The following is a 14,960-nucleotide window of genomic DNA, read 5'->3' on the forward strand; positions in this document are numbered from 1 at the left end:
TGTTACATTTAATTTTTAGCTGATCGGTGTTTCAAAATCCAATATATTCTATTGCGTTTTCCGAAAGTGGCGACTTATGTGGCATTGACGGTAGATGAATCAATTATCTAGGTAGGCTAGCTATCATTCTAGTAAGCTACTGTAGGTAATTCACCCGGCACCCGCCACCGTAATCGTAGCCTCTTTGCCCATGATCCCATCCTGGTAGTGGCGACTAGGGACTAGGGAGTAGGGAGGGGGGTGACTGGTCAGTTTTTCTGGGCACGTTATGATACTGGTAGTTCTACCGCACTACTGCAGCCTGTCTGCAGGCGGTACCGCTACAAGCCTACGACCATCACTGGCAGTCTGGCACAGTGGCTTGCTGACCCGCCCACCCGCCAGAAGTAAAAAACCACATTAGACTAAAAAATTATCTTTTTTGCAACTTCTTAAATCTACCCTTAGGCCTTAATGTGTGACTGGCTGCAGAGCTCTGAAATTTGAAGAGCATGCTCTAAGAACTGTATTACTGTAATACAGTAATCTTGATAGCCTATTCTATTTTAGGGTAGCCTAAATGCGGTATATTCCGACACATTAAGGACGCATCAAGAAATGAAAAACTATAAAAAAAAAAATATATTTGATTTTTCAGACGAAAGGATACACTTTAAACTGATCTCAGTTGATGTCTATAACCTATATGTATACTTTATTGAAGAAGAACATGATCCTGATCAATAGTTCAGGAATAATATCCATAAAATCAAATGATCCCCAATTGGGGATCATGGGCGCTAATGGGTTAATATAAAGGAAAAGTTAGAGAAGTGACAGAATTACCTACAATGTCGGAATATACCGCGTTTACCCTATTTCAATAACAACCCAATATAATATCAAATTTTATTTTTAGCCCAAAGTGGTACCTACCCTTTGGCCTTTGTGAATCCCAGCCAAGCAAGTAGGGTAAACGCGGTATATTCCGACATCGTGGGTAATTCCGTCACCTCTCCAGCTTTTCCTTTATATTAAGCTTTGTTTTAGTTCCATGCGTTTGTTGATGGTTGAAATGGTGACGTCATACATTTGCGCATCAAAATACTGCCAAAACACTAGGTCTTGGCCATCTAGCGGGAAAATATTGAGATCCAAAGAGAGACAATGCATGCCACCGTGAGGTCATCGAAAAATGTGTCAAATTTGACAGTTGACCTTGCTCTACCAAATAGTGAATAACTGTTTTTATAGGAAGAATATTATGGTTTGAGACTTTTAAATACGTCTGTGAATATATTAGGAATCCTTTAAGTATACTTGTATTCGCTGATTTCAAGTGGTAAATAAATTAATAGATGATTAAGTTGAGAAATGGATTTAGACACATGAAAACTAATTCTGACATAACTTGAATTGGACACACACAGATCGTTCCAAGCTGTGTACAAAAATTAAAATTTGCTTAATTAAAAGCTTAATAGTTGTATATAAAAGCGTAATTAAGTAGTGTCAATATTCATTAGTGTTCAAATTCAAAGCCATGTTGTATCCCAATACAGCTCACACAGCGAACGGAATTCAAACACGTGGATGACGGCATTACGTATCAGTAGAATTTGAAGCGCGGACGGAATACGCCTCACCATGTGCCAAATATAGCCACACAGTGACGGAATATAGGGATTTGGTAGGTTTCCATTCTAAAGGCTTTTTAATAAATATGGCAACATTTTGTGAGGTTTCATCGTTGCTGACGCGTAGTGAAGTGTTTTGAGAGTCACGTGAAGGCAACAGAACTTACGTAACGCATACGTTTTTTTTATAGTTTTCAATTTCTCGATGCGTCCTTAATGTGTCGGATTATACCGCGTTTACCCTAGACAATTGAATTGTGTATTTGAAAATCCTTTGACTGGAGATCACTTGACCTCAGATGTCCTGAATCCTGATTTTCCTCCAGGCTCCATGTAAGAAAATCATACTTTGACGTTAAATTTATAAAAAAAAGGTTTTTGATCTACCCCAATGTCATAATGAAAATGCCAGGTTGAACTGTATGGCCTTTTTGCTTGAGAAATTGGCATCTTTTAAGCCTATTTGGAATATTTAGTAGAAGTTTCCTAAAATCCTTCATAAAAACAATGGTTTCATTTCATGGGCAAGTTTAAAAAATAGGGTAAATGCGGTATATTCCGTCACATTGAGGATGCATTGAGAAATGAAAAACTATAAAAAAATAACTGTATGCGTTACTCAAGTTCTGTTTGCTTTATGTGACTCTCAAATTACCGCCCTACGTGTCAGCATCGATGAAACATCACAAAATGTTGGCATATTTATTTAAAAGCCTTTAGAATGCAAACCTACCAAATCCCTATATTCCGTCACTGTGTGGCTATATTTGGCACATGGTGAGGCGTATTCCGTCCGCGCTTCAAATTCTACTGATACGTAATGCCGTCATCCACGTGTTTGAATTCCGTTCGAGAACTAAAACAAAGCTTAATATAAAGGAAAAACTAGAGAGGTGACGGAATTACCCACGATGTTGGAATATACCGCGTTTACCCTAGCTGGTCAAAATAGGCAATTTTTCCTAATTTCTTAGAAGAAACTGTGGAAAAGTCATAGGAACAGGTGAAATTGGCCAGATTCCCAGGCGTAGTTGTCTGACTCATAGGTGGCTTCTGCCCAATTTCTACTTTAATTTTTAAGCTCTTCATTACCCATCTCTTTCTTAAGGGAACAGGCTTGGTGAAAAATAAAGGCCAATCATGGCCTTTACATGGCCTCATGGCCAATCTCTAAATTTAGTGACCAAGGAATATCTCCCAAACAAATGAACGCAGCTTGATAAAACTTGGAACACGTATTCATTAGGACCTAACGGTGATGTTTAGCTTCTACATTTTTTTAATTCCACCTTTGTTTGGGAGTTATATCTTATATGGCAATATGGGTCAAAATTTGCAGTGATCAAAGAATTTCTTCCAAATCACTAAACAGATTTGAACGAAATTTTGAATATAAATTCCTAATTACAAAAAGGTGATTTTTAGCTTGCTACAATTTATTCAATTCAGAGTCCTGTTCTGCACATGTTGTGTACAAATCTTCAACGTCAAACGACAAACAAACATACAAACTTCTGACTTTGACTTTGCTGACTGCTGCCCTGGGGCCCCCTACTGCCTCTTTCTTCCTCACTGCCCCTCCAGATCTTTACACTGCCCACAGGGAGGCAATAACGCCCACTTTGGGAACCACTGATTTAAAGCTTCAAATCTGGTGCATCTAGCATTGTAGGTACGGTAATTGGCATGTCTATGCATGTGTTAGTTTGTTCAGTAGGTTAAATTTTGTATGTGACAATTGGTTGATTTTAGTATGCAACCTTATCACTTCTTTTGGGTTTCCTGAAAAATCTGAATTTTCATTATTTTCCCACTTTTAAAGTATTATAACTTCTGCAGTATTCAAGCTACAGCATTGAAAGACATCACTTGATTCATAAAATACCTTACCTAGCGACTAGAAGCCCTCTTATAGTATTTGGTCATGGTTTGACTTATGTATGGAGGGAGTGGGGGTGTGGCAGGGAAAATGGAAAAAACGCGCATAAGAAAAAAAATTATGGGGAAAATAAAAAATTGGGGCTCTATAGCCACTAGGTAATTTTTTTACAAATCGAATGAAATGTGTCTCAATATTGTAGCATGTGATTTACAAAAGTTATAAACTTTTTAAAGTACCCCCCTTTTCTGCCATTTTCTATTAATTTGATGTTCTCCTTCATTTTTTCAAAACATTCATATAAGCCAATTGTTTTTTATTTTACTTTTACCCTTGTGTGTGAAATTTCAGAAAGATTGATTGATAAATGTTGAAGTTTTTCCGGGACCAAGCCAGTCCCCTTAAATGACATACCGTCAAATGGGGTAATAAGGGACAGGCAGGGTAAATCGGGACACGGGTCCCACATTTCATAGAAATGTTGATTGCAGCTAATCTAATAATCAAAATATTGCAAAACTAAAAAGAGTGGCATAACCTTGAACATTTATAGGTATCTGTTATGTATAAAGCTAGTTAAGAAATCATACATTTACTATCTCTAAAAAATTGCAGAAGAAAGTGTTGAAAGTGCAATTTTGAAAAAGTACCTCTACTAAGGTCTGGGGCCAAAAAAAATATGCGCTATTAAAAAATTTTACTTGCATAAAAGTTGCACACAGGTGTTGGCTTGAAAACGCGATTGACAAAATTTGCCCATCTTGTTAAAAAAAAAAATGTCAGCCATTTCCGTGTGACGAGGTAATAAGGGACACCCCTAAAAATGTATTTACAGTTAAGCCTCTGTTAGCAAAGGCTCCAGTTAACAAAAATATTGATTAACAACAAAGAATTTTAATTTTATTTATCATGCCCAATGAAAAAAATTTCACTTGTCAAAAAATTAAAGCATCATCGGTCATCACAAAATTGTGCACAGAATGTCATATATAGATATGTGCACTGGGCATCATAGAATGAAAAGTAATTAACGTGTTTTATTTCTACAAAACATATGATGGGTTTTTCTAGAACATCCCTTTCTGTTTCAGGTATATTTTTACAATATTTTTACAATATTTTTTTATAGGTAATTAACTTCAACTAATTAAGATGGTGTGAAATTACAAGCCATCCTGTAAGCTTACAGATATGTACAAAAGAAATGCTATATGGCTGCTGATATGAAGCTTGCAGTGGACAAGGTCATTGTAAATGCTCAATGGCATGTTTATGGATACGGTAATATCACATCAATGATACGGTAATGAATGAATATGGTGATATCATATTAATAAAGGATTAACAAGTAAAGAATACAGAAAATGTCATTAATTCTACACCTACATCATCTACAATGAAAGATGAGGACTTCAGAGTACTGTTAGTAATGGATGAGTACACTCTGCATGCTTCAAATGTTTTAAAATGAAGTTTTATTTCAAATGTCTTGGATTACCCTGTTCCCAGGGGTAATTCAGGATGGATTTGTTTTGCAATTGGTACCTTACAAATAGCATATGGAATTTTTTGGAAGATGGCATTTGATAACCCTTGCAAAGAGCTCTAAGGGGTAACTCAGGACAGTCCTCCGACATGGCGTAAAACTGTTTTAGTAGCAAAACTAATTGGAATATTGCAAAACTAAATATAGTGGCGTAAACGTCAACATTTTTCCTATCTATGTTGTATAAAGAAAGTTAAAAAATACTACATCTACTCTACTGGCTTTGAAAAATTCCTGAAAAAATGGTGAAAAACAATATTTTGAAAAGTTACTTCTGCTAAGGTCTGTAGTAAAAACAATTATTTGCCGTATTAAAAATTTTTGCTTAGAAAAAAGTGGCAGACAAGTGTCAGCATGAAAACTTTATTTGCGGAATTTACATACCTCAATCCAAAAAAATTGGCGGCCATTTCTGCATGGCGAGGCTACTTTGGACCCCCCCGGGGCTATACGGGACACCCCCAAAAACGCATTTACAGTAGAACCTCAGTTAGCAAAGGCTCCAGTTAAAAATTGATTGAAAACAAAGAATATTGATTACATTTACCTCGCTCAGCGAAAAAAATTTCACTTGTCGAAAAATTAGTGCATCATCAGTCATCACAAAATTGTGCATAGAATGTCATATATAGAATTGTGCACCAGGCATCATAGAATAAAAAGTAATTGACCCGAACTATGATTTATTTCTCCAAAACATATGATGGTTGTCACTAAAACATTCCTTTGTTTCAGGTATGTTTTTCATGATCTTTTTTTTTTATAGTAAATTCACTTAACCCAATTAGAATGGTGTGAAGTCACAAGCCGTCCTGTAAGCTTACAGATACAGAAAAAATGCTATAAGGCTGCTGATATGAAGCTTGCAGTGGACAAGGTTGCTGTAAATGCTCAATGGCATGTTCATGGATACGGTAATATTGCATCAATAACATGGTGATTAATGTATATGGTAATATCATATCGATAAATGAAAAAGAAGCAAAAATCACAGAAAATGTCATTTATTCTACCTCTACATCATCTACAATGAAGAGGAGGACTTCAACTTCAAAGTACTATTAGTAATGGATGAGTACACTCTGCATGCTTCAAATGTTTTAAAATGAAGTTTTATTCCAAGTGTCCCGAGTAGCCCCGTTCGACGGGGCTACTCGGGATACTCTTCTATTTTGCTTCTGGCACCTTACGAATAGCATATGGATTTTTTTCGGAGAAGCCATGTGATAGCCCTTGCAAAGAGCTTTGAAATGAGGCTAAACTTGTTTATGAAATGTATCATGGTAAGAAGTTATGAATGAAAAACTTTCGAAATTGTCCTGAGTAGCCCCGGTTGACAGTACATGACCTATCACAAACTATGGATTAATTGATCAACAGCACCCTCGCAGCATTGATCTCTTGCTTGATTTGATTGCTTGTATTTGTCAGTTGTAGCCATCCTAATGCACGCAAGTCTGTGTGGATCACCATGCATTGTCCATATTGATCATAATTGTCCATATATCTGGGATGATCATCAATTCATCATGCATTGCTACATTGATTGTAAATTGCAATCTATGGAGAATCCTGATGCAGCACCCGTGATATATGGTATGTTGTGCCATAATGAATTCAGCATCCTCAATATATGTTGTACTACCAAACTTAACAGTCTGTCCCCAATGTATAAGCTTTAATAATAAAGGCTATAACATAATTTACACATTTTTATTTCAAATTGAGAACTTGTTTATATATACTGAAAATAATTTAATACCCTTTTTCAGAATTGCAATGGATAGGAGTTTGACAACAATATCTGGGGGCGTGAGCTACGATGGCTCTTATGGCCAGGACAGTATTGTCTGGCAGGCATTGGCTCACAAGTCTGCATCCAAGTTATCATCTTCTGCTCTTTTCTGGGGTGCTGTTGATTTTGTCATCATTGCTGTACTCATGACTGCTCTGTAAGTTTTATGTACATTATTAAATATTATAGATTCAAGTAAGTGGTTGTGTTAACTCTAATGAAAGGGAATGGTTGCTTCCACTTTTCATCATTGTGATTGTAAGCTAAAATTAACAGTAAGATTTTGTGACTGGAATTGATAAAGACAGTATCAATTACTGCAAAAGTCTTGGTTTTTGATGATTGAATATTTACTCATTTTATTAAATTTATTCAGCAAAATTTCTTCTAAAAAAGTTTTGCCATAGATGATTTTTTTTGCATCTGTATAATTTGCATTTTTTGCAGTAATTTTCTTTATTAAGCATGGAAATATGGTTTCAGTGAGATAGAGAGCATTGCCAAGGTGAGTTTCTACTGGTGGTGTTGTGCGGCTGGCTGCGGCGTCTGCATGCTGAGTCTTCTACATCATGTCTGGCGCTATGGAAACTCATGGTTCCTCCTGCCTGTGCCTCTTGTTCATGAGAAACAAAAGCAGCTTCTTGCTTTACAAGATCATGGTGAGTTGTTCTGATGATTTTTCTTAGTTGCTTGCTGTAAAAGCCATATTAGTTCAGTTTATTAATTAGATAGTTTGTTTCTTCAATTATTTGCTTCTCTGCTTGAAGGTAACTCTCTTACTCTTCCCTTATGAACAGTTTTTGTGGACACTTTCTTGATGTAATAGGTTTTGCCTATGTAAATTGTATGCAATATTATTCAGTTAATGTTTTGATACACATGTATACATTTCTGTGTATTTTTCTTTGATGCAGCACATTTATAATAGTTTAAAATGTATGGTAAAAATTTTTATTCTTCACAAATAAATGGCAAATTCAGTCCAAAGCAGGCAGATGTCTTTTAACACGTTGACTACGATTGCTTCATCTTGTACAATTATTTCATTTTTTGTACTTTTTTCAGCAGGTTTGCCAGACGGTCATTTTTTCCGGACAAATTCCGTGATTTAGTTTTTCTCAATTGCGTTGGAAGGCTAAAATTTATTATAGGGGTACTTCCTAATTAAATTTTAAATACTGCAAAAAGAAAATAAATGCAATTTTTAAAGCGGGACCTACAAAAATAAACTAGTATATATTGAGTTATCGGCCTTTTTTTGCCTTCTTTGTTCTCAGATTTGGCCGATTTTAGGCAACCTGAATTATGTACCACTACCTCCTGGAGAAATACATTTCGTGGTACGCATATGTACCAATACGTAGTCAACATGTTAAGCATGCCATTAAGCAATGATAATTAATTTATACATACACTGATTAATTCATCCCTTTTTTTTTTTTGCATTGTCACTATTGGCCTTAGTGGTTTTGTAATCAATGATTTTTAACCTCATTAGTTATTGATGCTTTTTTTCATCTTTTGTCATTGTTTATTGGGCTTTAAAAATTGATAGTTTTAATTGTTTACTGGTTGATTAAATTTATCCTTATAAGCAAATTTTTTAATTAAAGGGCCCTTGGAAAAGTACCCGATAAATGATCTGCTTAACATCTGGTGCAGTGTAAGCATTAGAAAAGTCATCTTCCTTCACACTTGATTGATCCCAATTTAACTTTTATAATTTTTACAAATCTCTGAGAAGGGTTATTTTGCCTCAGGATAATCCTAGGTGCTTGGGTTATCTAGTACCCAAGATAAATAAATTAATTCTGTTCTGCATGGGTGAAATGAAATGATATATTAAGATGATCCTATAAAATTACTTCTGAAGTATTATTTTGGCAGAATGTAAGGTTGTGAGTGCTGCTCCTGAAGAAGCAACTTCTCCCGCACGCACTTCCCCACCTTTCTCGGAAGTGCTACAGCAAATGATGCGTACACCCTCACGTGCTGAGCTCTCAACAACAATGATGGACACTTCAGCCCTATCTTGGGGGTCTGTAAGTGGCAGTCCATCTAGTCTCACGTCACCATCACACTCTTGGCTCAGCTTCCCATCTCCCTACGCAATGGGGGAAACTGCAGTCAGTAACACCAGCTGGCTGTCTTCTCCTGATTGCTCGCCAGGTGGTATGGGCATGACTGCGTGCTCTAACACCAGCTGGCTCTCTAGTCCAGGTGGTTCCTTCAATGGCGCTCCTTATGCAACCTCTCCATCGTCCCCTGGCTTGCAAAACTCTTTGCATGTTGGTGCTAGCCCGGCACAACATACATCTGCAGGTAAGCTTAGCAAGAGTTGCAAAACATGGACGATGTTCTCAAAGTTTAACTAAATGATAAACATGAATACTAAACTCCATTGTCTCTTGCCACATGTCCTGTTGGCTTCTTGTTACAACTGAATCCTGTAACTATTCAGTAGATGCCTCACAATTTGTATTCTAGTTACTCAGCTTTAATGTTTACATTTTTCGGATTATTTTTTAGCAAATTTTTCCGATTGTTTGCTAAAATTATGCAGCATAATCCCTCTTGTTACATCTTTGTTTTTGCAACAGGCAGCCCCTTCAACTTGGCCTCAACTCCCGTCGCCAAACCACCAGGCTTACGTGGCACTCCAATCACCAGCAGGAAGGAACTGGACTCCTACATAGCAAACTACCAGCAACATATAGCACAGATCACGTCGGGTCAGGATTCGAGTCACTTGATCATCCAACAAGCTTTGAATTTAGTGTTAAGACTTTAATTATCTTGTGGATATTGCTTACACAAGTAAAGAGATGTCCAGAGACTGTACCATCACTACTTGCTTAAGTACATGTAGCAGTGATACGCTGGCGGAGTTACAAACTTGTTACTTTTCTTGACCTAACCTTATGATAGGTAACCTGGTTTGATATTTTTTTACTTACGTTATCTGTGTGGATACATTCCCAGTGCTGGAGAGAAGCAGTAATGGCGGCCACGGCAATGGAGGGCTGTGGTGCAGCCCCATGGGATCAGCCTCCTACCAGCAGCTGGGGGACGCTTCGCTGACTCTCCCCAAAAATGCATACCAGAAAGCCACTCCTGATCCATGTGCTTATTACAACCTTGTGGAATGTGTTGAAGCATAATTATAATGTCTCGTTCTTAAATTTTCATCTGTACAAAGTTGATATTGATTCATCAAAGTGTCATGTAATTAAGTATTCACGATCACTGTAAGGAATTATGGAGGGATATTAGAATTTAAGTCCTCTCTCGAGAATATAATGGAATAATGATATTTTTATGCTTTTTTTCAGTGCCTACTAGTGGGGATAAGACTTCCAATAAGGCTAAAGACCTGACCTCGATTGCCTCATCCACCACCTCCAAAGTTTGGCTTGCCAGGAATGTAACTCCTAGGCAACTTTTCCAAGTGAGCTTCTTGTAACGTTTCTTTCTCTTTCCTGTCTCCCTCTGTAATATTTATTCCTCTTCTCCAAAATAACTTTTTTTGTTCATTTTTCTGAATTTATTTCTCTATCTCTTCGTTCGCATATGTTGTATCTTTATAGTCTTGTCTAAAACACAGTTGGGGGAGTGACGTATGTATGATGTGGGAACTGTTAGTGAAAGCTTATACAAGACAAACTATAAAAACTTGCCCGCCTTACCTGAGACGCTAAAGACTTTTTAGCTGTACTTGAAATGTCTCTTAATACGTAAACACGTGACACATTTATTCTAGAGATGCTGTATGTAGTATCATTAGTAAGATGCAAATGAAACGAATACTGCCAGTTTCTGGCCAGTGGATTTCCTCTTCCACATACATTTCTTGTTTATGCATTTTCGACAAGAAATTCTTATTGGTGAATACATTCTCAAACTTGGAAATTATTACCTACCGTTGCACTTATTTAGAACATATATTATTTCCTTTACAGGAACAAACAAACGATCATTTGAATAAAATTTTTACGCAGCACTAATCTCAAGTTTGTGGCTTATATTGGGATGTCTTTATAATTAAAATTACTTTATCATACGAAAATCATTACATTTTCCCGAGATATTTTTGCAGCCTTTATTGCAGGTTTACGAAGTAATTGCCTTTAATACCTCAAATTAAATTACCATTCCAATCGTGCAATTACCGTTCCATCCAATAGTTACAAATCAAGCCCTTTGTTCTCATATCAGTACGAAGAGAACCTGAGGATTTTCCTGTGTGGCTCAGTGGTGCAGCCTCTTGTGAAGCTCATCGATCGTGCCAACACCATCCTGACTGATATTGCTCCCGACATGCAGGTGAGAACAGCAGAACAGGAGCATTCCTGAGGTCAGCTGTTACTTATTGTTCCTAATGAACAGGGTATCCCAGACGAGAGTTGTTACTTATTGTTCCTTGATGAACAGGGTATCCCAGACGAGATGTGTACCTCATGGTTCCTAATGAACAGGGTATCCCAGACGAGAGCTGTTCCTTATTGTTCCTTGATGATCAGTGTGCTTGAAGTGAACGAGTTTCAAGAGACTTGGTGATGTGATATTAACGAGAAAGCATTTAATGGAGTGTTTTACGTTTAGGAATTTACAGTTATTTTGAGCATAAAGTGTTTAGATCTGGTTACTATACAATTATACCTTTTTTTTTGTTGGAATGGTGAGTGTGGGAGGCCTTTTTAAAAAAAATATAAAAACAATATCCTTCACTACAATCTGTTTAGTTTATTTAATACTATTTTATTGTACGGTAATTATCCCGCCTATTACTAGATTGGCGTGGTGGGCGTTGAGAAGCTGCGTAAGGCCTGCATGTCGAGCACACAGCTGAGCAGCGTGCGACACATCAGCGCCCTCGTCCCACTGCTAGAACGCGCGCCTGCTCACCAGCACTACCTCGTGACCAGGTGATAATCACCAGCACTACCTCGTGACCAGGTGATGATCACCAGCACTACCTCGTGACCAGGTGATAATCACCAGCACTACCTCGTGACCAGGTGATAATCACCAGCNAATCTGTCTCTTATACACATCTAGATGTGTATAAGAGACAGCTCGTGACCAAATCCTAATCATCAACACTACCTCGTGACCAGATCCTAATCACTAGCACTATCGCGTGACCAGATCCTAATCACTAGCACTAACGCGTGACCAGATCCTAATCACCAGCACTACCACGTGACCAGGCCCTCTGCTGCTAACGTTACACTAGCTCTCCAGACTCGCATAGTTTCTCATTTTACTTGCCAGTGTAGTGCTTGCTCTCCACCAGATGCACATAAGCTTCAATTGCACCAGCAGATTGCGCGTATTATGACCGTACACTCGTTCAAAATCTTGCTTGAATAGCACATTTAGACACGATCAATAACCTGAAATAGCAATACCCCCCAAAGAGAACCAATGCTGCATTTTGGCACAAATAAGTATTCCTGTTTCATAAATATTTGTAACGAAAAGTATTAATATTATTACGTGGAAGTTAAAGTTATTTTTCGTTCCCTTAGGTTGCGGCAGTTTGCCAGTGGCGGGGCATTGTCGAGCTACTCGTGGGACAGAGGCGGCCCAGGCTGGACTGAACAGTGCCCAGCTGATGCAATTGTGCGTAAAATGCCATCGCTATTTATTGGATTGAACCTGCAACTTCCTGCGTGGTGTTTTAAAAACTAACAGATTTTGTCTATATTTTGTGTATGTTGCTTTAAGACTTTACTTGATCAAAGTCAAGCTCTCTGTATATAAATTATCTTGATTTTTATTGTGCAGCTCATTGTGCAGCTGCTAGCCTTCTACCTGGATTCTCAGCTCCCTGTAGACCCTCGTGAGAGCGAAGGAAGAGTTTTTTCTTCTCGCCATTTACTGAACCCTGAGGACAAACCACCTGAGCCTCTCACGTACCCTGTCCTGCAGATCACAAAGGTAGGATCTTCTTAGGACTCGATGATGTGCCAGTTGTGATGTATTTCTCAGGCTGCATTGCTGGGGCACTAGTCATCAACTAGTCCTGAAGTCCGATTGTCGGGAAAATGAATCGTGTTGTCTGTACAAGCTTTAGCTACTGTATCATACCAAATCGGTGGACGCGGACGTTAGCGCGTCTGATGGTTAATGACATGTGGACATGGCGATCATTAATTAAGAAATCCCAAGCCATGAACACAACTATTAACAAGGCTGCCTCCGTTATGTATACAGCGTTAGCCATTACAGAAGCAAGCTGCAATATTTCTCGGCGTGTTTGTATTCAGATGTTCACAAGCATTGCAACTAAGCGTAGGTACTAATCCGGGTTATCGACTTATCGTATTCTGGAAATTGCAACGTGTACATAGAATAAGGATAGGCCACATTCATCCCACTTTCATCTTCATGGTTAGAGTCGTTACAGTATGGGACATGACTCGTATCCCATACTGTAACGACCGCCTGATGCTCTGCTAGACAAGCACGCCAGAGCAGAGTTCGGCAACTATCGCGATATTTGAAAAAACTGCTTCCCGGGCCCATCACTCAACCTAGATGAGATTATAATAATTATTTGATTGAAATTTTTCGGAGAAACTTGAAAACCGTTAATTTCGAAGATACACGACATAAACCATCCTGATACTGTTAATCTATCACGATACATTGAAGGTGTCTTCCCCTTGACTTTATACCATTAATGTTGCCGGAAAAACTCATCATGAACCTGAACCTCGTGACTACGACAAGCCGTCGTGACCGCGATAGCAGACGTCTGCGACTAAACTGACGCCGGAACCGGGGAATATTTCCAGAGCTGGAAAGGCCTGAGCAGATCACGGCTCTGGACACTGCAAAACTGAAACTGAATGCCAGCGCGCAAATAGATTAGGCTGCTTGCCTGAGGCAACCAAAATGTCTTAATGATGATCCATCGTAATTTTATATAGCACTTTTGACGCGAAATATATCATATTTTTCTTAAGCGCCAGAAAGTTTCTAATACTACTACTCGCCTGAAACCGACGTTTTAGGTCGATTTTTCTAGAGCTATTGCCAAACTTTATTCAATGAACGCTGATTTTTGCAGTGACCAACTTCACAGACGACCTCTAACTTCTTGATCTGGACTTTATTTCGGTTGTTTTAAATATTCTTCTCCAATATAATGTAGATCATTATAAGAAATATTACGACCATTATTCACGATTTGATTATTTATTTTATGTGATATGGCTTCCGTGCTGACCATATTTAACTAGAGTACATTTGTCAGTTATCGCCACCTCACATCGAAGTGTTACTCCCTGACGAGGGCAAATGCGACGTGGGTGCGGGCCACAAGAACGCCCTGCACTGCCTACTGCTGTTCCTCCATCACCTCGTCCACACACAGCACTGCTGCCTGGCGGGTGTCAACCTCGCTCTCACGGGCATCAATTTAGCATGGGTCGTGTCTAATGACTAGCCCGGCTTTGTTACCGTCTTATTTAGTTACTTCTTTTGCTTACAATTTAGATTAAGACCCAACCCAGGTACAAGTTAGTGATTGCCTTGTTCTAGCTATATGGATGTATTATTACTGTAATTTTTAGTTTTATGCGTTTTGATGCAAATCCGCTACGGATTGCGGTTTATTCAATACCTAGTATTTTTGTGTATGGTAGAATGCTAAGCACACTCGGTTGTAGTCTTGTCTTGGAACGTCATTTTTTAATGAGTTTTTTTGCCGAACCAAGATCTCGCTCGTTTACGACGTCTTCTAAACTAGCCTAAGTTTAAATCGAATGAAAGTCTTCTAAATGCTCATCTCATGTAATTTCTGAAGAAATGTCGAATTTTTAAGCATTTGTTCTTCACGCCGCATTTAATTTAATTTTGCGGCCATATAGCTGCACCTGAGTACATGTTGATTAATATGACATTAATGACTGAAAATTATATTTGAAATACACAAATTTGTTTTCATATTCCTCGTTTAATAGTTGTGTTGAAAGTGCATTTTGTTCCAGTTGTGAATTTTATTATTCCGATTCCTTCACCAGTGAAATACTCATTATTCAGCTATTTTAAATCGAGTGTATTGGAGACGAGTTATGGGATTGCAAATCGTTTAACGAGTTTCCTTCTCAGTTA

The 14,960-nt window shown here is 38.1% G+C and overlaps 1 protein-coding gene across 1 annotated transcript; it reads left to right on the plus strand.

Moving 5' to 3' along the window:
- Positions 1–98: 98 nt before the first annotated feature.
- On the plus strand, positions 99–14,782 carry LOC108668017 (transmembrane protein 209). Its single transcript, XM_018155140.2, has 12 exons — positions 99–111; positions 6,814–6,993; positions 7,320–7,495; positions 8,724–9,158; positions 9,437–9,568; positions 9,819–9,959; positions 10,169–10,284; positions 11,052–11,159; positions 11,628–11,761; positions 12,368–12,461; positions 12,627–12,779; positions 14,101–14,782. The coding sequence occupies exons 2-12, from the start codon at positions 6,821–6,823 to the stop codon at positions 14,290–14,292; spliced, it is 1,854 nt and encodes a 617-aa protein (XP_018010629.1). The 5' UTR covers positions 99–111; positions 6,814–6,820; the 3' UTR covers positions 14,293–14,782.
- Positions 14,783–14,960: the final 178 nt, after the last annotated feature.

The sequence above is a fragment of the Hyalella azteca genome, unplaced genomic scaffold, assembly GCF_000764305.2.
Source record: "Hyalella azteca isolate HAZT.00-mixed unplaced genomic scaffold, Hazt_2.0.2 contig9630, whole genome shotgun sequence".
NCBI lineage: Eukaryota > Metazoa > Arthropoda > Malacostraca > Amphipoda > Hyalellidae > Hyalella > Hyalella azteca.

Excerpts from the sequence above, each read along its gene's own strand:
- LOC108668017 (XM_018155140.2), top strand. The coding sequence starts at position 6,821 with ATGGATAGGAGTTTGACAACAATATCTGGGGGCGTGAGCTACGATGGC. Across the intron at positions 6,994-7,319 it reads GCTGTACTCATGACTGCTCT|TGAGATAGAGAGCATTGCCA; the intron begins GTAAGTTTTATG and ends ATATGGTTTCAG. Across the intron at positions 10,285-11,051 it reads CTCCTAGGCAACTTTTCCAA|TACGAAGAGAACCTGAGGAT; the intron begins GTGAGCTTCTTG and ends TTCTCATATCAG.